This window comes from Neomonachus schauinslandi, chromosome 6 (assembly GCF_002201575.2).
Source record: "Neomonachus schauinslandi chromosome 6, ASM220157v2, whole genome shotgun sequence".
Taxonomy (NCBI): domain Eukaryota; kingdom Metazoa; phylum Chordata; class Mammalia; order Carnivora; family Phocidae; genus Neomonachus; species Neomonachus schauinslandi.
In genome coordinates, this window is record NC_058408.1 from 44,783,924 (window position 1) to 44,811,034 (window position 27,111).

The following is a 27,111-nucleotide window of genomic DNA, read 5'->3' on the forward strand; positions in this document are numbered from 1 at the left end:
CATAAAAGAGAATAAGACATTTAATTAAAAAACATAACCTACTGTATTCTTCTTAGAGATGCTTTGATTTGTAGTAGAGAGCCAAAGAGGTAACAGATGAGCTTCTGTTGTAAAGATGTAATCTTCTATGTCAAAAATAATGTCTTCTTTATCCGCAAATAACAGGTAAAGATATTTAAACATCTCAGCCAAGAAGAAAGAATCCATTCTAAAATAAAAGGTCACAAATAAATCTACGAACATAAAAATATTCCATGACAACGATCTGAAACAGACAGAGAGTCAAGGTCAATAAACATGTCTATACCAATTTAGATGTCCAAAGTACTATAGAATCTATCTATTCCCCAGTGGTAGTAGTCTTGACTCCAAGCATATTCCAAGGGAATGAAAAAGACCAGAGGGGCTGCCTACCACATAGGTATACTAAATCTCGTCAATAGTACCGACAAGATTTTCCTGTTGGCCTTCCAATGAAGGAGAGTTTTCCATTTCTTCTACAGAAAACCAACAGCAGGGAGGTAATGCAGATAAACTTTACTACTGAGAGTCATACAAGAATTCAATTAATATTAAACTGGATAAATAACATAATTTTGATGGAGTTCATTATGTAGCATTTAAGTGATAAACAAGAAGGCTTTAAAGGTAAAGTAAATCACTTTCAAAAAATTACATGAAAAAAGTACAACACAAAATCACAGGGACTATGATTATAACTTTGTAAATATTTAAATACCTGTCAAGAAGGGAATACAGAAGAAACAAGGGATAAAAACATACGTGACTTTATAAATTATTTAATGTTATAATGTTTTAATAAACATTTTAAAGAAAAGCTTTAATAAAATTAAAAGTGGCAAAAAAAGAGCACAGTTGTTAGATGGAGTTATGGTAACATGGAATTTATTACATTTACTACCTCCCAAAGCATCCTAGGTTTTGGCAGTAATACCTTGTTATTTACTGGACAGACTACATAGTTTCACACCTCCAGCCAAGCACAAGTCCTGGCACACAGTAGGCACTCAATAAACATTTACTAAATCAAAAGCAAGTTTTAACAGTATTACTAAAGAATGAACTAGAGACGCAATGGAACATAGAGGTAAAGAAACGGGCTTTGGAAATAGAAAAGACTTTCCACTGACTAGCTGTTTAATCATGAGGATATTATATAAGGACTGTAAGCTTCAGTTTATTCTTCTGGAAAGGACATAATAATACATGCCTAACACTGGGGTAAAGACTAAATGAGATACTACAGATCCATTATTTAGCATAGCACCTGGCATAGGTAGGAGCTCAAAAACAGAGCTATCATTATTTTTACTATACATCAATGATGTTTTGGAACTTCCAACAACTCACCTGTAATGTTTCAAAAGTTTTTTAAACATTTTGTTTGTTAATCTTTTCAGAATAGATAAAACACTTCCTGTCAACCTGCAATATATTTATGATAATTTAACTTTTTCTGGGGGATAGATATTATCATGAGCAAATGCTAGCTTGAGAACTGTAGACTGATGAGCAGGGTGTTGATTTTTGGCGAATTCTAGAACTTATTATGAAACAGATGATTTGCAAACACTTAGAATAGAGAAATGGTAAGATCACTACAGTTTGAGTTGGGTAAAGCTAGCAAACTGGGTATCATATCATATAATCTAATTTGTATTAAAAAACCATAAGCATATTATACACAAATGCAAACACATATACAATAAAACTGTCTAGAAGACTGTTTATCAAATTGCCAACAGTGGTTATCTTAGGGTGCACAAGTAGGGAAGTGTCTTACGAAAGATTTTCGTGTTCTTTTTGCCATTTATATTCTTTCAGTGATCATTAAGGAACATACAAATATTTCCATTTGGAAAATTGTGTGTGTGTATGCTAGTGAGCCAGCAGACAGCACTGACAGATCTGTAAGGGAATAAGCAACCAGACGCAAAAAGCTTGTAACATGAAAGCCCTCAAGTGTCACACCATAAGGTACACTAGTCATGGTCCTAGCCAGAGTTCTTCCCCAACAATTTAGATGGAAATTTTTTTAGGTATTCCTATCTAAACTGCAGGTCAGGGGCGCCTGGGTGGCTCAGTCATTAAGCGTCTGCCTTCAGCTCAGGTCATGATCCTGGGTCCTGGGATCAAGCCCCGCATTGGGCTCCCTGCTCAGCGGGAAGCCTGCTTCTCCCTCTCCCACTCCCCCTGCTTGTGTTCCCTCTCTCGCTGTGTCTCTGTCAAATAAATAAATAAAATCTTTAAAAAAAAAAATAAACTGCAGATCACTGAAAACATAATTTAGGTAGTACATCAGATGACTGGGATGAGATTCAAACTCTCTTTTAGGTCTAGAAACACATAGGCACACACACAAAACCCAACAAAATCAAATTTTGCTGAGGTAAGGATAAAGTTCTAAGTTTACACTAAAAAAAAAACAAAAAAAGAAATCATTGCTCAAAAGCAGGATGGAGAATACCCATTTGACAGCAGGCCACAACTAAGTAACTGAAGTCAACTGGCCACAAGTTCACTGTGAGTTGAATGTAATAAAACTGCTAAAAAATTTAAAGCACATCTAGTAACACAGAATGATGAAGATTAGTAGTTCTCAACCTTTTGCTGGGCCAAATGCAGGAGATACAATGCTGCCAGGAGAAACAGTGAGTTGATGAAGCAGTGATCCTCAAATGGATAGAGGGTGTAAACCCACCAGCCGCTCAGAAAATTAGCAACCTCACAACTGTTCTTGAACAGTGATGTTTTGCCAGGCACATCTTGAGTATGGTTAATTCTGGACATGATATTTTAAGAGATACTCTATATATTGGAATATAATCAGATTGGGGCAAAGGCAGTGGTAAACAGTCTAGAAACAATGTCACATAAGGAATATTTGATAGGGAAAAATAGAAGAATGCTAAACTTAGAAAACTGGAACTCTCTAAATAGAGTAACTCATGCCTTCCTCTGTAATTCCTCAACCTGTTACTTTTTTTTTTTTTACTACAGCACAAATTACATAGTTGTAATTATTTCTTTACACACCTATCTTCTTCACTAACTACAAGTCAAGAGAGGGCAGGAACAGGTTCTAATTTCCCTTTCCATCCCCATACCTAAGTGCAGTGCCTGGCATACAGTAGGTGCTTAATTATTGTTCCTTACATGAGTTGCCAGAATAGCGTTGTGTTCAAGAGCCAATGTGCCTTGATTAAGAATTCTGTTAACCTTACTAATTGTGTGACCTTAGGTAAGTTCCCCAACCTTTCTGTGCCTTGGCTTCTTCATGTATACAATGAAGATTAAAATAGAGATTACACTTCAGAGGGTTGTTAAGATCAAATGAATTAAACAAAGCAGAGGCTTACCTAGAAGAGTGTCCAGAATGTAAGAGGTAGTCAATAAATGTTAAAAATAAATACACAGCCTATCTGCTTTCACTTGTTGCTGGTATCTGCATGCCTACTTCCAAAAACCTATCCATTTCTCATCAGCTATGATCAGGGAAGTAGGTCTCAAGTCTCATTAACTATTATCTAAATACTCCTCAAGTGAAGGACTAAGGGACAACTCTGAGTAGATGATGAGAGCTGTGTCTCACCTGCCTCTAGTCCCTCTGCCTGAGGGACTACTTTTTTCTCATCCTTGCTCATCCTTTAAGATACAGAAGCCTCCAGAAACCTTCCAGGGACTGTCATATCTTAATCTTTAATATGTTTCATGGCACATATACAATGTTGTAACACCTATTTACCTGCCTATTCTCAGTGATTCAAAGATGGAAAAGACATGTCTTCTATCCTTAATCCTCAAAACCTAGTATAACACTGGCACATAAAATACTTCATAAACACCTGTGGAATGAATATTTGGCAACCAAATAAACAAACGTTAGTGTTCATTAGAGATGTGTTCCTAGGTTCTGGATGGTTAAAATACTCAGATAAGTAATCCTAGAATAACTGTAATGTTAGTGAATATCACAGTAACCTAAGTTTGCTTTTTATAGCTTGAGTATTTCATGCCATCCACATCAATCCAGTATCTGATGAAAGAGAAATTACCAATGGTCTTTCTTCCCCAGCCTTCCAAATCAGCAACAGAGTAAGAATACACACATTAACCAAGATATGCTTTGAGGAATTCTTGACTCAACACAAATCATAATCCAGATCATCCATCATTGTCTCCACAATTTCTAACATTGTACATAATATAAAAACTATTAACACAGAACCCCCTCCCCCGTTCCTAATACTAATACCAAGGTTCTGATATTTAACATTCATTTATTCATCTACTTAAAAATCATTTGAGCACCTACTATATGCCAGGCACTATGATAAAAATACAAACTGTTCAAACAATTTTAAATGAGCCTATTCAAGAGTTTAAAAAATAAACACAATGAACTACGTTTTGCATCTTCAAGAACCTTTTGTAAAAGTATTAAGCTTATCTGAATTCTAACTAAGAGTTGTATTTTGTGTTGTTTCCGAGTTACCCTGAGGAAAGGGGATGTTAGGAATTGTTTTACCTGTCCTCATGACTTCCAGTACGAACATCCTTCATGGCAGCAAATCCGCAAGGCACTCTAGCATATTTATTTAAATTTTCAATAAGTGTTTTCCCTACTTCAAGGTAGTAAGGATCTCCTGTAGCCTATTAAAAAGGAGAATATATGTATACATATATATAGCTTATATATTACCATATACCCACTCATTTATCAGCTATTTATTGAGTACCTACTAGGTGCTTAGGCATTGTATCAGGCACTGGAGCACGTTACACAGAACTTAGCTCTGAAAATAAGCCAGGGATCTGCTTTATGGAATTTCTTAAACACACAACTGGAAAGCTGTCCAACTATGTACCTCAGCCCTTTGATAAAATTTTTAATACCCAGAAAGGTAACAGACATGCTTTAGAAAGCAGCTCTAGAATATAACACTTCTCTTTTTAGAAATGTTTATGTAAATATTTTGAAAAGACACAAACTTAGATGTCAATTCTTCTCTCTTTCAATAATTATGGACTAGATGAATGAAAACTGTAACATATCCAACCATTATAACATTAAACAAAGACTTTGAAAACTCAATTACTATTATAAGGTGGTGAGATATCCAACAGAGAATGGGGACTAAACAGCAAAAAGAGAGGTAAAATAGCTTACTTTATACAAGAAGTAGGTACTTTCTGCAAATTCTGGTCTTAAAGGATGTTGAGCCCAATGTACCCGGAAATCTGTGGTGAATGCCTAGACAAAACAACATATAAATAGGTATAGAGATGTGATTTAAAAAATAAACAAGTGGTTCTAGAGTATATAGTAGTTAGATAGTAAGTTAGATCATAAAAAAGTTAAAAATTAAAATACTGGTAACAATTTTCTTCTATAAAATGAAAATTTTCATTGCTTAAAATCACAATTCATTTTTGTTAAGGTGCTATTTTTACCAATTAAATGTGATTATTTTTGTAAAAGATCATTTTGGCTATTAGGAAGCTTAGAGAAAACTATGAAACTCAGTAATGCCACTAGATGGGTCTTTGTGTTTTCTTCTTTTTCCTTATCTCCATTTTTTCCTCTTAATTATTAAGTCCCTCGTTCTCATATTTCTATTTTAGCATTTTAGCATATGCTTTCTTTTATAACACCCTCAAATCCTCTGCACAGTGAGACAAGGCATTATTTAAAAATAAAACTAGTTTCACTTGAAATAATTCACTAACAGAGCCAACTGGTTTTAAAAAAAAAAAATTAAAATAAAACCCAAAACCTTTATGGGAACCAAATAAAACTTCATCTGTGATAAGATGTATTTAGTTGAACCTCGGTTTATTCTGAGTGAATATGAACTTTCTATAATGCACAGTCCTACTTACCTGAAGTCTAATAAAACTATACTTTCTAAAACAAACACTTTAGGAAGCGATCTAAATTGGTGGAATGCTTAGGTATCTCACAGAGTGTAGTGAATAAGCAGGGACAGAACACATACATTAATTTGGAAATTTTTAATGGTACATTTCTGGAAAGCCAAAATGTGTGCTGTTAAGATTTTGCCATATCTAGCCAGCAAGAATATTTATTACTAATATATAAAAACTAGGCAATCTATGTGATCAGGAAGAGTGTATGTTCAATGTATATCATTTTCATAAAATAATCTTTAGAAAATAAAGAGTAAAAAGGTCTCTCTAGCTGGTGGGTATACATAAAAGTTAGAATGAAACAATATGTATGTAATGGCATAGATTAGAAAAGGCTGAGAAATACTAATTTGGGATTTTTTTTTTTTTTTTTTTACAGAAAAGGTCAGCATTACCTTAGACTTCTCTTAATACATGAGAAAAAGGAAAAACATATGCAGTAGTGTATACACCAAAAACAAATTAATTAAACTATTTAACCAGGAAAAAAACAAATAAAAAAGAATAAACCGGGGCGCCTGGGTGGCTCAGTCGGTTAAGTGTCTGCCTTTGGCTTAGGTCATGATCCCAGGGTTCTAGGATCAAGCCCCACATCGGGGTCCCTGCTCAAGTGGGAAGCCTGCTTCTCCCTCCTAAACTCCTCCTGCTTGTGTTCCTGCTCTCGCTCGCTTTCTCTCTGTCAAATAAATAAATAAAATCTTAAAAAAAAAATAAATAAACCAATCCTGAAGATAACATTTGCTGTCTTTAAATCAGCAACTTATAGTATATGTAAATTAGAATTCCAAAGATGATTTGCTTACCTCTGGTAGGAAATTATGTTTTTTAATCACCTGATATAACATTTCATGAGTTTCAATAGCAGGTCTAATATCTCCCTTTAAGACCTAAAATTCAACAATAACAACAAAATTACCTAATAAAATATGAGTTGATTTTATCTAGAGTCATTATATAAACAGAAAAATGTACATTAATAAATTTTAAAATGTGACTCCATTTTGATAATTCAATTTTAGAGATCACATACGCACTTAATTGTTATACGTTAATATTAAAAAAGTACAGGTTTTTTTGGTTTTTTTACCTGCAAACCTGGAAAAAAGGCGAGCAAAGCATCCATCCACGTTCGAGCATTCAGCATTGGCTTGTGGATATGCACATCAAGTAGAAGAGGTGGCTGGCTAATGTACCTCATGATGGCATCGTAGTGCTAGAAGATCACAATATATGTTCATGAAAGTAGATGAAAAAAGATGTATTATTCTAAAAACTGTAATTAAGTCGCACTGTGAAGAAAGCAAACCTGAATTTATATATAAATTTACTATTAGTTAACTATGTAAATATTTAAATTATTCTATATGGAAATCTTTCTAAAATATATTATATATAGTCCCCTGTGTTAATTCTGATGCAGAATATTAAAGACTATAATTAATATAGGATCTTCTGAGGGGAGATTCTGTTGCTGCCTTGTGGGACTGGCCCATGGTTGTGGCCAAAGGATGCTCTTATGCCCTCTTGAAATATAGTTACAGGCTTCTGTATTATAGAATTAGTTGCGTTTTCTCCTGTGTATAGGAAGTTTGGTCCCTTCTCAGCTAATGTAATACTCTAGTGCTCACTACTCAAATTCATGCATCTAATCATTGTTACCACTCTTATAGTCTGCTACATCTGTCTTTTATGTTCTTAAAAACTCTTTTTCCCCTTCTTTTATCTTCTTCTAGATATTTCTCAGGTTTGACAACAGGTTGAGCTGTTAGTCAATCCATGATAATGAGCCAACAACAACAAAAAAAACCTGTCCTCGCTCACCTCAAGAAAATCTTGTTATAATCTAATAAACAATATGTGATCATGTTTTTTAAAGTATTCAAATGGCAACTTATTAGGTCTCTTATTGGTTTTTTCCTAACTCACCTATTCTTTAATAACTTATTATCTGTTAGACGTTAAGGCACTGTTGTAACACTTCACATGCACTAGCATATTTAATCCTTCCAATAACTCTATGAATAATACTAGTATTCCCATTTTGTGGATAAGGAACAGAGTCAAATAGTGTAAAGTTACTTGCCCAAAGTCACAAAACCAGTGGTACACCAGGATTTAAACCCAAGCAGGACAACTCCCATACTTTAGCCACTATACCATATTGTCTCACAGTAATGTGGGTGAACTAATAGATGCACAAAGAAATTATAAATGATTTCAAAAAGAATACAGTGATATAGCTGATGAGTTTGCTGTACTGATTTCAATTTGCTTCAATTACAAAGGCAATCCAATGAGGTTCAATAATCCTCCCCCTTCTCCCCTAAAAACATGCCTGCGGTTCTGACCCAGACTTAAAGAGGTATAGACCTGCTTTTGAAATGAATACTCACTAGTTTCTCTAAATCTCCAAAGCCCTGCATGCTTGGTGTGATCAAGGACTAGTCCAAACTTCCAAGATTTCAACAAGAATTGGAATCCAAAGGAGAAAGACAACTAGTAATTTATTATAATAAATTCTCTTCCTTGTATAAAAGATTAGGTAAACTCAAATCTACCTATTTTATGACTTACTGGCAGAACTTAAAAACTTCTGATAAGAGATGAAAATAAAACTACTTTGTAAACTAATTTTTGGAATGTATGTAGCTTTGTCCTATCCCTGTCCAACATCATCAGGGAATACTGACAAAAAACCATTTTTTTAACATTTTAACATTTTTAACATTTTAAAAAGATTATTTCTCAGACTGTCACTCAGATAATTCAGTTTCTATCAAAATCTGGCACTCAAATAAAATTGGCTCTAAAGTTAATATAAAATTAGATCAACTTACTGTATTAAATCTTTCCAGAAAACTGTCATCTCCAAGCAAGACATAGGCTTTCAATAGATATTCATAATATGAATCAATCCCTGCTCCAACTCCACTATCTATGGAAAAAATACATATAAATGTGATTCTTTATTAAACAAGTCTTAAAAACTCTTGACAGAGCACAAGTGAGGGTATTAGTACACTAAGAATAAAACATTAGTCTAAACATGGAATTGTTTAAAGTAAAAATTCAACATTTATAGAAATATTAACCCTACTATATGAATAACAATGGTTCCTTGCTGATGTTTGTATATTTACAAAAGAGGAATTGTACTTGCAAAACTGGTTATGTAAGTCTTATTTAAAAGTAGGAGATACTAGTTTTAAGAAGTTTTTCAAAGCTCATTTTCTCAGTGAGGAACTCCAAAAAGGAAACATTAGAGAGGACTATTATGCATTTTTTAAACATTTAGATCCTTAATCAGTAAGACATCAATCTTTAAAGTTAGAGTAGATATGAAATCAAGACTGCTGCTGTTTGGAGGTGCCAATTTTAATTGCTGCAACTAACATGGTTGTTGGCTTCTTCCTCCAAGATCATCACTGAAGACCAAAGAAAGAAACTAAGAAAACTGTAAGAAACCTGGCAGCACAGGCAGGGCAGGTTGGGGAGAGGGTGGCTTTGGCCTGGAGTGGAAGGCAGCCAGACACGATTAGGAAAGAATCAAATAGGAGGGAAACTGCTAGAGCTTTGCTCTTGCTTCTCCCCAACCACTATCTTAAGACACATCTCCTCCTACACTTGCTACAACTCAGGTCTGTGTTCCAGGTCTCCTCAGGAGTAAAATCAGGGCAGCACTAAAATCCTGCATAAGGAATTGAATAAAAAAGGTGGGACCTAATTTTAGACATTCTTACCCCATAATTCCTGAGGTTGGTGAGTTTACAATTTAAATTATAATTACAATTACAATCTGAGAAATCCCTATACCCAGGGAACATTCAGCATCAATTAAATCAGGATCTCCTGGGGTCCAAGCATTGTTATTTTTAAAAAAATTTGTTAGAATTCATCCCTAAGATCACTGGGGATGATAGGGATTGGAATCTGACCTTCCCACAGAGTAGGTGAAAAAGGAACATAAACTTATAGGCCAAAAAACATGTAAGCAGTACGACTTTCTAAAAATAAAAAGAATGTGCTGGAATAACAATTTATCAGAACGGGGCGCCTGGGTGGCTCAGTTGGTTAAGCGACTGTCTTCAGCTCAGGTCATGATCCTGGAGTCCCGGGATTGAGTCCCACATCAGCTCCGTGCTCAGCGGGGAGTCTGTTTCTCCCTCTCACCCTCCCCCCTCTCGTGCTCTCTCTCTCATTCTCTCTCAAATAAATAAAATCTTAAAAAAAAAAAAAAGAATTTATCAGAAGAAGAAATAATAGAACAGGCACACTTATTTTAAATTATTTAATTTTTTTTTAAAAGATTTTATTTATTTATTTGACAGAGAAAGACACACAGAGAGAGAGGGAACACAAGCAGGGGGAGTGGGAGAGGGAGAAGCAGGCTTCCCACTGAGCAGGGAGCCCAATGCAGGGCTCAATCCCAGGACCCTGGGACCATGACCTGAGCCAATGGCAGACGCTTAATGACTGAGCCAACTCAGGCGCCCCTTAAATTATTTAATTTTAAAATTAGCCTTATAGACATACTAAAGATAGGGAAGATATTAACAATATAAAATAAGAAGAAAAAAAATGTTTAAGTAAGCTCTACACCCTACATGGGGATGGAACTCATGCTCTACCAATTGAGCCAGCCAGGCACCCCACGAAGAAAAATTTTTAACCAGGCAGAAATACATGGAATAAAAAATATAACAGGTAACAAAACAGATGGGATATATAGCAGAAAGGATACAACTGAGGAACAGATCAGCAAACTGGAAGATCACATGTAGCAATCTTCCAGAAGAAAAAAAGGCAGAAAAAAAAATATATATATACATATATATACACAGATAAGATATATGGAGGACAGAAACAGAAGTGATTAGGTAACAGGAACTACAAAAAGAAAGATTAATAAAAATGAAAAGAATATCTAAATAAATAAGACCAGTTTTCAGCAATTAAAAACAGATTTTAAATAGAAAGGACCTACAGAATATCGAAAGGAGAGCTAAAGAAATTTCTACACCAAAAATTAGTGACATTTTTAGAAATTTCTCTTTGCTTTTGATATTCTTAGTCTTCCAAAGAGGAAGAGTAGATCACACACATAAGAGCATAAAAATCAGAATAATATCAGATTTTTAATACTATGTAAGACAACAGAACTGTATTTTCAAAGACTTGAAGGAAAAGAACTTGATAATGATAACAGAAAATGATATACAGCCAAACTGTCACTCAAATATGAAAGCATAATAAAATTGTTAGGCATAAAAGGCCTCCAGAAACTATTAAAAGCTACTGAAACCAGGGATAAATACTTAAGTAAGAAGGGAGACAAATCTAACAGATGTTGCGAGCAATATACACGGTACAAGTGACCAAATACTTTGACAGCTTGTTACCTTTTTTTTTTTTTAAAGATTTTATTTATTTGACAGAGAGAGACACACAGAGAGAGAGAACACAAGCAGGGGGAGTGGGAGAGGGAGAAGCAGGCTCCCCGCTGAGCAGGGAGCCTGATGTGCAGCTCGATCCCAGGACCCTGGGATCATGACCTGAGCCAAAGGCAGACGCTTAACGACTGAGCCACCCAGGTGCCCCGACAGCTTGTTACCTTTAAAGAAAGAGAAAGGAGGGCTGCACTATGCCCAAAAGAAAAAAGAACATATTCATAGTGAATAAGAACTAAATAACTATATAATATTAACAAAACGGAGGGTGGAGGTTGGGGCTGAGGGAGACAGAGAAAGAACATGCTAAAGTTCATGTCTTACGAGGAGGTAAATATAGGTTTCATTTAATAACAAAAGGATTAAAAAGAAAACCAGAAAGGTGGAACACACTGAAATTACAATTAAGATAGTATAAGTCCAAATATATAAAAAACAGAAGTAAACGTAAATGGACTGAAATCACCAACTAAAAGACAAAGACTGACAAACTGGCTTTTTAAAAAAAATCTATAAATTTTCTAAGCGTTACACTTAGAGCATGAGCACCTGCAAAGACTGAAAGTAAAAGGACAGAAAAAAGTTATCAGGCAATTAAGCAAAATAAAGCTGATGTAGCTGTATTACTATTAGATTAAACAGACTATATGACAAAGAACATTAGAGATAATCACCACATAATGATGAAATATTTTAAATCATTTTTATGTTTAAAACATACAAAAATATTTCTCTCAACTAAGGAGAGAGCTATTTTAAATGAATGCACCCAATAAAATAGACTAATGCACCCAAAAATATATATAAAGCAAAACAGAACTACAGGGAGATATTAATAAGTCCACTATCACTATCAGAAATTTTATCTACCTTTCTTAATTCTTGGTAGGTCAAGCAAACAGAAAATTAGCAAAGATCTGAACAACGTTAACTGAGCAAACCGACATACATAGAAATCTCTACCCAACATGAGAAAATATACACTTCTTAAGGCACATGCAAAATGTTCACAAAAACCAGCCATGTTTGAGGCTCCTGGGTGGCTCAGTTGGTTAGGCATCTGACTCTTGGTTTTGGCTCTGGTCATGATCTCAGGGTCCTGAGATCGAGCCCTGCATTGGGCTCCTAGCCACACTAGGCATGGAGCCTGCTTAAGATTCTCTCTCTCCCTTTCCCTCTCCTTTTGCCCCTCCCCCAATCCCATGCCAATGCACGCGCGCGCGCTCTCTCTCCGGGGAAAGGAAAAAAAAAAAAAAAACTGGCCACGTTTTAGGCCAAAAAGAAAACATCAATAAATTTTAATGGATAATTATCACATAAATCGTAAGTATCATATAGGTATCAATAGTATTCATTAAAAGTACAACTAACTGAATGGAAAATGGACAAAATACAAGAACATCAATACCAAAAAAAGGGAAACCTATATGACCAATAAATACCAAGAAGTGTTCAACATCATCAGTGATCCAAAGAAATACAAATCAAACTATAATGGGAAATCATTTATATACCTATTTCATTGGCAAAACCTTTTGAGTCTGATAATACTCAATGGAAAGGATGTTGATCCAGGGGATCTCTTATATTTTGCTAGTAGAAGTATAAAGTGGCGAAACAACTTTGGAAAACAGTTTTGAAAACAATTTTGACATTATCTCCTGAAGCTGAACATTAATTTATCCTATGATCTAAAAATTCCACTCCTCCATACATAGCCAAGAAAAATTCTTACACATGTACAACAGGAGAAACATACAAATATTCATGGCACTACAATTCACAATAGTAAAATCCAGGAAACAATCTAAATGCCCAGATTGTGGTTCATTCATCCAATAAAATATTATACAGCAGTCCAAAAAAAAAAAAAAACTACCCCTTTATGCAAAAATACGCATGAATCTTAGCAATACATTAAGTGAGAAAAAAGTCTCAAAAGTATGCATGATGTGATATGATTTTATAAGGTTTAAAACAAAACAAAAATACACTTTTTAAGAATACACAGAGATGCAATAAAACTTTATTAAAAGCAAATGATCAGTAGAAGATAAGAATGCTGACTATTTCAGAGAAGGCAGAGGCATGGGACTGCAGAGGTAGAGTGTCAAGGATCATATGCAGAAGTGTATGTTGTCAAGTAATGGCCCATTTGTGGGTCCTTATTACATTATTAAAAATGAGAGACACCTGGGTGGCTCAGTCAGTTAAGCATCTGCCTTCAGCTCAGGTCATGATCCCAGGGTCCTGCGATCGGGTCCCATGTCGGGCTCCTTGCTCAGTGGGGAACCTGCTTCTCTCTCTCCCACTCCCCCTGCTTATGCTCTCTCTCTCTCTTGACAAATAAATAAAATCTTTAAAAAAAAAAAAAAAGCCTAAGTAAAATGGGCCATGCATGGACCAATGATGAGTGTTGTCAAAAACCAAGGATTATGATTAATTTAAAATTAATTCTAACTAATTAATTTGCACCTGAGTTCCAAGCAGGTTAAAAAAACAGAAAAGAAATGGCAGAATTCTGAAGCCAGAATTCAGATTAGTTTCAGGGACCATTTAGATAAAATTTGGAAAAATCTTACATAATACTAAATAGACAGTAATTATGATAATCTTACTAAGAATAAATATTCTAGTATATTTCCATTTATCTATGCTGTATAGGGGTGTCTTATAAAGATAAAGTTATATATATATATCTTTAAAGATTTTATTTATTTGACAGAGAGAGACACAGTGAGAGAGGGAACACAAGCAAGAGGAGTGGGAGAGGGAGAAGCAGGCTTCCCACTGAGCAGGGAGCCCAATGCGGGGCTCGATCCCATGACCCTGGGATCATAACCTGAGCCGAAGGCAGACACTTAACAACTGAGCCACCCAGGCGCCCTAAAATTAATATTCTTTATATAATTTTATATCCTGTTTGTTCATGTAACATTTATCTCATGATTCCAATTCATTTCAATAACATCTAGTGATAAATTATTAAATGCAGATTTCCACTTAGTCTGAGATGACTGAGGTATTCTGATTCTCTAGTTCTCAAGGAAACTAGTTCTAGTGTTTCATCTATATCCTATATCTATAATGCTATACCCATTAAGGTATGAAATAAAACAGTAAGTCCATCTAGAATAAGGGTGCTATTATTTGGTCCCAAAGAAGAAAATCAGGTTAAATTAAAATTCCAGCAATCTGGTGAAAAACGATTCTTTATACTGTCCCAAAGATTATTTTAACAAATGAAAATCCTTTATTTCCCAACCATTCTGAGGATGTGAAGGCTTAATTTAAAAAGGCCAACTTACATGAAAAAAAAAAAAAAGCCCAACTTACATACCTTTTCTTACCCAATCTCCAGTATGAATATTTATAGTCACACCCACTAAATTACTACTTCGCTGTCTTTTTTCCCAGAGAAAATCAAGAGCTTTTCTTGCGTATTCCTATAATTAAAAAAAAGAAAAGCATACTTGAAGAACTGCATGTCTCTGGCAAATAGGAAACAAAGAAACCAAAGTCAAAGGCCCATAGAATATTTTAAGGATTATATAAAATTCCTATGATAATCATTTATAATACACATTAAATTTCCTTACAAGTCAAATCTTGGCTCTTTTTCAGCCAATCAAGCCTAGTTAAAAAGAATGAGTCTAAATACTATTTAGTGGCAGTGATCTCACTTTGAGACCATCATGTTCGTCTATGCTTGTAGTGCAAGTTCAATTCACATACATGTATTATTAAATTATATTAATTGCTGCCATAATTAAATGCACTTGTTCAAATAATTTCTATCATTTAAATACAAAGTGAAAATCTCCTTACATACTCTTATTTAGAGAATTAGAAGAGAATTCCAAAGTTGGTATGTCATCTCTGAAACACAAACAAGCATTTCAGGAGCCCACTTTTTACACAGCATGCAACTTTGTTAGTGAAGGTAAATAAATTCACTAGTATTCATTTGACAATACCAAACCTAACCTTATGACACCATTTTTCTTTTTTTTCACTTATTTTTATCCATTGGCCACTAAATTAAAATAATTTCTGATCAAATTCTTAGCTTTGGATAAAAAGATGTTATAAAACATAAAAGCGTAAGACATGTACAGGAGAGTTTCTAAGTTAAACTTAATTTCAGAACAGGAATCTATTTAGCATTGGAGAAGTACTTCCATAAAAGAAAAAAAATCATTAAACCAATTTGCCACTTTGCAGATTTAAGAACAGAGTATAAAATAGTCTTAGTTCTTGAATTAATTTATTTATGCTGAAAACAAAGCAGACTATGGCTTTAATTAAATGCTATAATTTCAGAGCCAGAAAGTTTCGTAAAGATTTTATTTCCCTGTTCCTATGTTACAGCTAAGAAAACAGGCCCAGTGAAATCAAAGTTTAAAACTGAATTATAGAATATGAGAATTCATATCTCTTTATATATTAGACCAAAAGTCAGCAAACTTTTTTTGTCAGATGGTAAGTATTTTAGGCATTATGGGTCCATACAGTCACTATCACAATTATTCAACTCTTGTCACTTTAGCACAGATGCAGTCATAGACACAAATAAATAAGCATGGCTGTGTTTCAATAAAACTTTATTCACAAAAATAGGCAGGGGCTAGATTTGGCCCCAAGGCTGTTGTTTGCCAAACCTGTATTAGATTGACGCTGTCAACAGCATCAGGTTGCTTCTCCTACAATAAATTACTATATATTCATGAAGTTAAAGAGATCATAATTTTCAACAGATTTACTCATAAGTATAAAATAGGCCAGTGGAAAGAGTATGAGCTCTGAATTTAGAAAGGCATGGATTCTAATTCCAATTCTACTCATTCACCCATAACTCTGCATCATATCCTCTTTGAATCTCACTTTCCTAACCTATAAATGCATCAGTATCTCAGAGTTTGTAGTTCAAATTAGACAGTGCAAAAGTGAGTATACTTTTCAATGAAAGGAAAATGTCAGCAAAGTACAGAATAAAAATTAAACCAAATATGGTAAGTCTGTCCTCGACACCCTGAACATATAGACGCACAAAGACCACCTGACTTGTTTTACTTACACTCAGATCCAATGTCCCTAATGCTGGTATACATTCCCTATTTCTGCTTGCTTTATGCGTGCCATTTGCTGAATTTTTAAAAATCTTCCTAAGTCATATGTTTGAAAAAGGTGTTTTGTGATACTATTGCACACAATGACATGCTTAAACAAATAGATAAAAGTGTGAGACACAGTTAGTCTACAACGAATTACTTGGCAAATATTAAGTCTTTTGGATAAGAAATAACATTAACCTTGGGGTAAACAAACTTACAGATATGACTCTATCAAGACAAGTGCAAAAATTTCACTGTTTCAGTGAACTTTTCAGAAAAGCAACAGACCGTCTAGAAGTATAACAAATAAAACAAAAAGACAGTTTTTCATATAAGACATTTGTGATATCAAATTCATATAATATGGCTGGAATCTCCTAAGAATAAACCTAAAAATTTATAGTTTGTGAAAAAAGGCCAAGTTGTATTAATATGTATCTACCTCACAATGACTTCTGGGTTTTTTGATAAAAACCATATGATGGAACCTAAACAAAAGTTCACTAAAATGACAGTAATCCTCCAACTGATAATCCTCGTACTTGAGCAATGAAAAAAGGATATAAAGTTAGTTATGCCCAATACCCCAAAGATCAAAGGCTGTATGAAAAGCAAACCTCAAATACTGTCGCTCCTGTGAACCGACTTAAAGCAGCAAACTCAAGGATCAAGGTACCTGCACAAGCTGTACAGGTATCTGTCTCAGTTCCGGTTCGAGCTTCCGGTTTTCTGACACCAAACTTTAAATTAATCTAAATAAAATCAGAAGATTATCATTAGCAACTATGGAGAGAAAATGGCTTCTGGATAAGAGATTATTTTTCAATCAAGATTGTCATCAAATCATGGAAATAAGTCATAAAATATCTAAACACTGAAACCTGATGATCTTTGTGACTTTCCAATTTAACATGTAGAGAAGTATATTCTACACATATAATTTTCATGGGGTAAATAAGTTTTCCCTTATTTCCTTCCTCAATGAGACCAAAATTCAGTACCCATATAAGAATTACATAGAGAAAATACCTTCTGTAACAATTTGATTCTGTGGACAGTTTGAACTAGATTAGCTCTAAAAGAAATTAGATTTAATTGAGAATTTATGAAAAACCAATACTATCTTAGTCCTTCACAGCAAAAAAAAAAAAAACTGATTAAGTTATGGTATATGTTTAAAAGGGGATTAAAATTTTGTTTACATGTTTTAAAAATTTTGAAGTATAGAGTATACTGCCTTGCTGACAGGCTATCAAGCAACACAAAGAAAATTTTTTCAAAGGAGTATTTTTTTTTTTATAATTCAAAGACAGCCAAATTATACTACATTATAAACCTCGATTAACCAGAACCAAACTGACTAGAAACTGATTAAAACTCGAATGGTCTTCTGCAGTCCAAATAAATCACAAAAGAGCAAGCATATACCAAGGATTCCACATGTAAACAAAAACATCAAATACAAGTGTTTCCAGATCAGTTATTATTCAGACTCTATAAGGAGAAGTTCAAACAAAGTCATATTTCAACTTATCTGCAGAAATCAATTGCTGGGTATGCCTATTACCTTAACAGGGTCCAAACACTAGGAATATCTAAGCAAGGAGACAGGGATAATATCCACTCACCACAAATAAATAACAAAAGTGAAATGTAGGGGAGACATGAGGAGTGGATTGTTATGTTGGCCATTCACCTCACTTTCCAAAATGTCACTTGAGGCATTTTACATCATATTCCATGTCCTATTAGCCTAGAAGTATCTCTCTATCTCCACTCAAATTCATAATTATCTCTACCATTTATAATTCTGAAAGAATAAATGGCTTTAGGTAGTTCTGCCCCAAAAACCAGAATGGAAATCATCCCTTGTCCTCTTATGTTACCTATATCTCTACCAACAGAATTAAAATTGATGTTAAAAATAAACTTTAAGGGGCGCCTGTATGGCTCAGTTGGTTAAGCCACTGTCTTCGGCTCAGGTCATGATCTCAGGGTCCTGGGATGGAGCCCTATGTCAGGCTCCCTGCTCAGCGGGGAGTCTGCTTCTCCCTCTCCCTCTGCTGCCCCCGCAAACCTGTGCACTCTCTCTCTCAAATGAATAAAATCTTAAAAAAAAAAAAAGAATAAACTTTAAAATGAAGACATCCTCAATAATAAAATATTTACATTAACTGCACTAAGGTAAAGTGTAATAATTTTTATAAATATTTGTAATAAGAGTCAACAGTGAAAAATATTTTCTGGTTAATTCTATTAATTATTACAATCAACTGATCAATAGGTATCTACTATGTGGAGAGTATTAAGATACAAAGTAACTGAAAAGATCCTTGTTCTCGGGGAGCTTAAAATCCAGACAGAGCAATTAAGACAGATATATAAATGGAGATGGGAACTAATAATGGAAAGTCATAAATAAGTGCCAAACAAATGGAACTAACAACAAACGCTAAGATCTAAAAATCAGAAGAAATATCACTGATATTTGATAAAATATCACTGGATTGGGAGTAGCTGAGGGCTAACAAATGGCAAAGTCCAGGGAAGTAGTCATGAGAAAGCAAAGGCAAGACAGGAAACATTTATATCCCATTTTTAGTATCTTTTCTCTTAACAAAAAAAAAAAGGAAATACTTGGACTCACTGAAGTTCTGTACATTAAAAATATTTAAGATGGTTGTATACTGCATTATAGTCTTCACTGTCCCAAGATGGTCGCTACTAAATGATGTAAAAGGACTATTTCTTAATACAACTATCCATAGTATCATATCACTTCCATCTCGTACGCTGAAGATCTGCGTTATTAAACAACTTCCAAATGCAAAACCTCCAGGAGGCACTACCAGTTCTATAAGACAAGGAAAAAGGGTTGAGTGCCTTTTTTGCTTATGTTAATCCTCTTGTTGAATTTTGCTCTAGAGGTTGGTTAGATAAGCTGCAGTCCTCCTGACTAGATCTCAGAGGACAGGTGTAGAAAGGGCACTGGTAGGAGCATCCATTTAGTCATGTAGAAGTTAGAAACAAGGAGCTTATTCCCCTTTACTTGAAGGGCTTCAGACAAAAAGGGTTAAAAGTATAATAAAGGTTTTGTACTGAGAAGGAATTTGGAACCTGGTTTCTCCCTCCTGGTCCTATGTCCTGGGAATCACAAAGTAGTTCTTAAAAAGGAATGTTTTTTATTAAAAGGTAGAAGTTTAAATTACCTACACTAAATTTATCTACATTATATATTTGCTATACCCAAAAGACCCCTAAAATATCTACAAAATCAAAATGGAATTGCCATTAACCCTGTGTTTTATGGATATAATCACCTACCTGACCTTAGAAATGAGGTCTTAAATGAAAAACTGGCAAAGTGCTTTTAATTGACGTTGAGGAAATGGCATCCCAAAGTGTGGACTACCTCTAGGGTTTATGTGTAGATGTAACAAATGACCATTACCCACTAAAATATCATTTCTGTCCAGCAAATTCTTGAGTTAAAAACACTAATGCAGTACTATCAATTATGTATGCATATCTAAGAGAGCCTGTACATATTTTCATGAGTAAAAGCTCGTAAGTGTGAAGAAGGCAGGATAGGAAGACACTTAGTTTCTATCTGTAGTCCTCTTCTAAAAAGCAATTTTTAAAATTTTCTTGATACTTCAGAGTATAAGAAAATAATACATTTTCTTTATTTTACTACAATACTTAGTAGCTACTGTTTTAATTCCTCTCCTATTTCTCATGTTATGACAAAAGTGAAGAAATGCTAGATTCCCCAAAATTTAGCACATCAAATTATAACAAAAACTAAAAGTATTTACTAACAGTAAATTCAATTAAATAAACATCTAGGTTATTTGAAATAACTTTGTTTTTGATTTTAATATGCTAAGAAAATAAAAACATCAACAAGTTTAACCACACTAAAAAGCAAAGAAATTCACATTAAAACAAGACTTTTTCTCATTCATTTGGCAAAATAACAACAATACACACTGTTGGCAACAGTACAACGACACATATACTTTTATAAAACACTGAGTAACTATAAAAGTAGAACCTTTCTGGAGAACAACCGGACAATAAGTACCCAAAGCCTTAAAAAACATTCCCTATTTCTGTGACTTACTATTTCCTCTCCTAGTAATTTATCCCATGGAAGAAGTAAAGAGATCTGTATAAAGATGTTCACGGAAGAGCTATTCAAAATATCAAGAGTGAGAAATTTAAATAAGAGATCTAATAAATAGTCTGTTTCACTAAACAAACAAACAAACAAAAAGTGTTGGTCACAATCCACTAAGTTGGTGGGTAACATAATATGCTATGACCTCCAGTTTGAAAAGCACTTCTCTATATTATGCTGTCTCTCCAGTCAAAGGTTTTTTGATGGTGAAAGTGAGTCTTACTTGATTTACAGTGGGAGAAAAGTTATTCCAGGTAATAGAGGTGACAGGCCTAACAGCATGGAAATGGAAAAAAACAAAAAACAAAGAAAAACGTATCTTAGGTGTTTGGGGGGACACTAATAGATTCTTTTGACTGAAATGGAACACTCATTTCATTGGGGTGTGAGGTTCTGAGAGCAGGTCAGAAAGCCTATGGCCAAACCATAATGAATTCTGAAAGTTAAAAGATACTCTGTACAATAGGGAGTCAGTAAAACTTCTGGGGGTAGTTTGATAAAAATTGTTTTAGTAAGATTAATTTTGTAAGTCTCTAAATAAACCAGAGAGAAAAGAGAAAGATAGGTATTTACAATAGTTTAGGAATTATATTGGCTTCAACTAGCATAATTTTTGTGAAAAACTATCATAACTTAGTAATGGCAGGGGTGTCTAACGTGGACAAGAGGGAGAGAGCAATAGTATTAATAAAGAAATAAATCAGGGACGCCTGGGTGGCTCAGTTGGTTAAGTGTCTGCCTTCGGCTCCAGTCACGATCCCGGAGTCCCAGGATCGAGCCCTGCATCGAGCTCCCTGCTCAGCAGGGAGTCTGCTTCTCCCTCTGCCCCTCACCCTGCTCATGCTCTCTCTCTCTCTTGCTCTTCCTCTCAAATAAATAAAAAATAATAAAGAAATAAATCAGCATAGAAAGCTCTTTCCCTATTCAATGGCTTCTTTCCCTTTGCTTTAAATATAACATTTTCTTGGGGGGAAAAACAAAACTCCCTCAACTGACTCTGCTGTACCTCTCTTTAACTACCAATACAGAAATCTCAAAATGAATGGTCCTGTGTTTTCACCTAGTTTGAACCCTTCCCTCCCCTTTATTCTCCCCCACATTACATCCTTTAAGGCTCTGTTTGCATCTAATTCTCCTACTGTTTTCTAAAACACCTCCTTTTGGGTGCCTGGGTGGCTCAGTTGGTTAGGCGGCTGCCTTCGACTCAGGTCATGATCCCGGAGTCCTGGGATCGAGTCCCGCATCAGGCTCCCTGCTCAGCGGGGAGTCTGCTTCTCCCTCTGACCCTCCCCCCTCTCATGCTCTATCTCATTCTCTCTCTCAAATAAACAAATAAAATCTTAAAAAAATAAAAAATAAAAAAATAAAGAAATAAAACACCTCCTTTTGAGGCTCTAAGATTTCATCACACCATAGCTACTACTGTGTGGTTCTCCTCCTGAGTCTCTGAACACTCTCTTCCCCACCGCTCTACTTCCTCCTTATCCCCCTCTGTCCTGTGTTCTTTCCATATCCTCTTCTGGAGAGCCAGCACCCACTCTCACTGTTTCAATTGTATCTTCTGCACAAATAATTCTGTGCCCAAATTCTAGTCTGGCATCTGTCTCTTCCTTCTGCAGCATAACCTAATCTGTTACACAGTGACACATAAAAGCCTTAAATGAATCTAAACTCTCCTACCACTCAAATGCAAAACTGGAATGTCAATATAAATGTTTTATATAGCTAAGAAACATTTTTCTTCAGCCTCAAGCAGGTGATGAACAATGGCTCCAATTACAAAAATTCATTTTTTTAAGACAGCAAAGAAGTACAGAAAGACTGCCATATTTTTCAGAATTACTTACTCTTGGATAAGGAAGGCCACTGGTAGTATTGAAAGCTGGTAAAAGTTTGTAACCCAATTGCTTTGCCATTTGGAGAAGTTCATCATTGTACCACTGCATGTATTCGCCTTTTTCTTTCAGCATGATTGCCAATGAGTGTCCACCCAAAAGACCCCTACAATCACAGAGATGAAACATTATCCACTTCTTACAGATACTTAAAAGTCACCACCTCAAAAAGATGTGGGTATCTTGTTATCAACAATTTAGCATACATAAGGAAAGACCTCAGAAGAACTTTTTTTTTTTTTTTTTTTTTTACCTAACTCTGGCTATGCATTTTATGGCAAAACACAGACAGTACAAAAAAGTTTTAGATATTCTATCTGCTGTAAAGTGTTTGGCATTCTCAAATACCTTAAAATTTCTTAAAGCAGATCCTTAAAAAAAAAAAAAAAAAGAATATCCTAGAAATCACTTATTTTAAGAAACTTGATATTTGATTCTAACAACTTTTAAATTTAACTTAATGATATCATCACGTAATCTTTAACTCTTACAGTATAACATTAAAAAAATCTCCCCAACGTTGTATTAAATAGATTAACAAACTCTGTGAAAAGCTACATAAATATTTCCTAAACTGAAAAAGACTCACTTTACCTGTCTGACAAAGGAAATGTGTTACAATAACATAAAAGTAACCATTAAATATAAAAATTTAATAATGTTGAAACTTGAATTAATAAATCCCGTAATTCAATATTTTTAAATGTCCTGAGAGCATTTCAAACTGTTTAGTTGAGAGGTAGTATTATACATTTAATTTCATTTGGCCTGAAGAGGTGCTGGCTAAGATTAGAAAACTATGTAAACTAGCGAAAAACCTGAGATACAGCTAATATGCAAATGTTCAACCTCTAATCCTTTTTAAACAATACATGGGATTACCTTTGATTTGAATCTGCAACTATTTCCAAAGTCTGCTGCTGTCTGTGCCTCATACAATGCGAGGTCATCCTACAGCCTCTGTTTCATAGTATCCCAACTTTTATCTTTTAAACATAAGAAATATCTTGCTTTATTACCATCAAGAAATAAACAGTTTACCCTAGGCTTTTCTGTTATTAAAATTATACCTTTAGTGTCTTACATACTTACCCAAGAACTCTGATGTTTGTTTCAAAGACTGATACAACTACATCATTATCTAAATTAACATCTCTTAAAACTTTTCTCACCGCATCTTCAAATTCTTTAGTTTTATTTAATACCTAGAAGAAAATTATGAAAATAAAGTTCTTTTCCACCAAAAGTCAAAAATAAGTAGTGTTAGAATGAACTAGTAAATGCAAGTTAATACATTAAGACTCTAAAAAGTGACACATACAAAATGTTTCCCTTAAGCCTCCGATAAAAACGTGGTATCTAAAACCCCCCAAAATTAAATGCCTACATTATACAGAATCTTTATATATTTCTCTTTTAGATACATGGAAATCATTAAGACTTTAAAACAATCATCATCGGAACTGTTAACTGGTTTCTTAATATATAACCCATGACCTAGAACTATATGAGCTGAGCTCTACCAGGATTTGGTTTCCAAGTCAAAACAACACAAAAACCATCTTATTCACCAAACATTATTTTAAAGGTTGCTTACTCTCAAAAGAGAGCACATCCTTCAGAGAATGACTGACTGATCCTAAACCACACACAACCTGCCATCTTTACCCATGGATGCCCTGACCCCTAACTAAAGAGGAGTATAATGTTGTAATCAAGAGCAAGCCCTGTTTTGAACTGTTTCTTTCACTCACTACCTGTGTAATCTTGGTCAAGTGACTTCCATCTCTGAGCCTCTTCCCTCATCCATAAAAAGAAGAAATATCTACTCTTATAGGATTGTTTTCTTAAATGAGGTAATATATGTAAAGTATTTTCAGTAGAGTGCCTGACTTAATAAGTGCTTAATATCATTATTGTTATTGTTATTACCATGGGGGTCTAGAATCCTGGCTAGGTTAAGAATTCTGTGGATTCTTGCAATCAGTTCCATGAAGGGGCCGATGCATTACATAGTTGCTTTGATTTTTCAGTCAAAATCAAGGCTGTGCCAGAAAGCTCTCTTGCTCAACTACTGACCCCAACAGTTAAAACCAGAAATAGACAAGACCACTTAACTCATGCTCTAGCTACAACCCATTGTGCTTACTGCTTATCACACTTTCTTGAGTCATTGACAAGACATTTTGCAGGGATCAGAACATTCCAACTGCCAGACCAGAAAAGCCCTGATACCAATGGAATGCCTAGAAGACCACACCCTACATGTCCCCTTCCCTGCCCATGATCATGGGCTGAACACCTTCCAACACCCCACCCCCAGCCCATGATCACGCCCTCTGCCTGCTCTCTTGTACATACTCCTACTCCCCCACCTCTCCTTATAAAACTCTAGGTGTCCACCATGTCTATGGAGAGGTGGGTTGTTAAGGCCTGTGCCTGCCACCTCCCCCAGCTGCCAGCACCTGAAATAAATCTCTCCACTTCTCTTTTCCAAATCCTCCTCTTTTGAGTTACTGGCTTCTCTTGCCACAAGTTTACCTGAGTCTGTTAAACAATAGTGTTGGCACACCCAGCCAGGAGCTATGCTTCTGACTGTCCAGCTCCCTCAGCATTCCCAGGGAGGGAGCAGTTGGCTGAGGCAGTGTGCCAGGCCTTACCTGTTCATTTCCTGAGTTAGCAGTTGTGATAGATTGTTCGGTAACAGTAATAATTACATGTTATTTAGACCACAGATCCATTAAAAGTAGTTCTCCTTTACTTGATTGTTTAATCTTTTTGTTTGATAATATTTTATAGTGCTTTTTCACTTGCTTTCTTCAAAGATTCTAATTTAGGTATAGAACATTCCATAAGAATATCTGACTAAAATTCAAGTAAAAGTAAAATTTAAGGTAAGTCCTGAGTAAAATATACTATCAAGCTTGCCTTTAAATTGATGGCTTTTCCTTGTCAACCTCTAAATCCATGTCAATTCTGCAGCAACAAGTGCAGATGTATACAGCCCTGAATCACTTTTAGAATGAAACACAACTGTGCTACTCCCAACTCACCTACACATATACTTTTTAGTATCATTTTGTTAATGTTATTCTTCTTCCTAGCTCTATCTCCTGAGAATTACTCCCAAAAATTATACTAATGTTATTTGTTTCAAAGGAGAATAAAAGTGGAAAGAGTTCTCTTTGTCCATAATTAGTGAGAAAATTCATTCCAACTGCTCTATTACTTAATAAGATTTTTAAGCTCCTAGCGGATAGCAAAGATGAATTCAGGTCTCTTCCTTGCCCTCATCATCTTTAATTTGTTTTGATATCTTCCTTTCTACAGATTTCATGGTAATGTAGAATATAAAGATAAATTTAAATTTAGTTCTTGGCTTCATTATATCAATAAAAACTAGGTGGCTAGAATGAGGAACAACAGATTAAATTTAAAGACCAAACTATGACAACAGAAATTCTACTTAATAAATTATGGTATGACCAAAATAAAAACAGTAGAGTTGCATGTACTGTCACACGTGATATGGTCTATTAATATTTTCAAATAAATCAAAAAATAAAAAAATAATCAAAGTAAAGGCAAAGTAAATTAGAAATATTAATAAGTGTGGGGCGCCTGGGTGGCTCAATTGGTTAAGCATCTGCCTTTGGCTCAATTCATGATCCCAGGGTCCTGGGATTGAGCCCTGCATCGGGCTCCCTGTTCAGCGGGAAGCCTGCTTCTCCCTCTCCCACTCCCCCTGCTTGTGTCCCCTCTCACGCTGTGTCTCTGTCAAATAAATAAATAAAAATATTTGAGAAAAAAAGAAATATTAATAAGTATATTAATAAAATGTACCAAAACAATTCCTTAAATGTAGGAAAAATATTTCTAAACTAATTCCTCTGTTTAAATTAAAAAGAAAATGTTTAAAATAGGAATAAAAATTCAAAGTGAATTTTTATGTTTCAAAGTTATGATGATATATAAGTTACTTAGGTTATTCCTACTTGAAGACACTAAAATTTAAAGAGTTTATAAAGTATCTTTTTTTTAAAATGTAAGACTTTATCAATCTTTCTTAACTCTTCTTGAGGGTAACTTCAACAAATAGGAGTTACTTATCTGAATCTGAACCAAAGATCAGTAAGAAATAATACCTTATAGTTCATAGGAAACTTAGATATCTAGTCTAGGCCCTTTTGAGGTGAAAACAGGAGCCGAGAGAAGTTAATTAATTTGACCAAGGTTACACATATCAGTATTATGTGATCACTTCTTGTTACTACCTGCCACAAGGAGCCAGAACTCAAGTTTATACCACACATTATGGAAAATATGGTCTGCTAACCAGCAATAGCAGCGCCACCAAGTGGCAGCTTATTAGAAACACAGATTCTTGGAACCTACCTTCAGTCTATTGGATCAGAATCTGCATTTTAGCAAGATCCCTAGGTGACTTGCAATACATTGAAGTTTAAAAAGCACTGCATCATTATACAGTATTTCTCAAACTTTAGCATACATCAGAATCA

General features: G+C 34.7%; 1 protein-coding gene across 2 annotated transcripts in view; it reads right to left on the reverse strand.

The window, feature by feature from the left end:
• Window positions 1–27,111, reverse strand: part of EDEM3 (ER degradation enhancing alpha-mannosidase like protein 3) — a 67,827-nt gene that overhangs the window by 18,614 nt on the left and 22,102 nt on the right. For both annotated transcript variants that reach the window (XM_021682584.2, XM_044916390.1), the window contains exons 5-14: window positions 23,684–23,796; window positions 22,544–22,697; window positions 17,131–17,265; window positions 14,740–14,845; window positions 8,790–8,887; window positions 7,040–7,165; window positions 6,756–6,839; window positions 5,192–5,275; window positions 4,550–4,674; window positions 43–208 (exon numbers count right to left, since the gene is read on the reverse strand). In XM_021682584.2, the coding sequence (XP_021538259.1) occupies window positions 43–208; window positions 4,550–4,674; window positions 5,192–5,275; window positions 6,756–6,839; window positions 7,040–7,165; window positions 8,790–8,887; window positions 14,740–14,845; window positions 17,131–17,265; window positions 22,544–22,697; window positions 23,684–23,796 (1,191 nt within the window). The remainder of the gene's footprint in view (window positions 1–42; window positions 209–4,549; window positions 4,675–5,191; window positions 5,276–6,755; window positions 6,840–7,039; window positions 7,166–8,789; window positions 8,888–14,739; window positions 14,846–17,130; window positions 17,266–22,543; window positions 22,698–23,683; window positions 23,797–27,111) is intronic.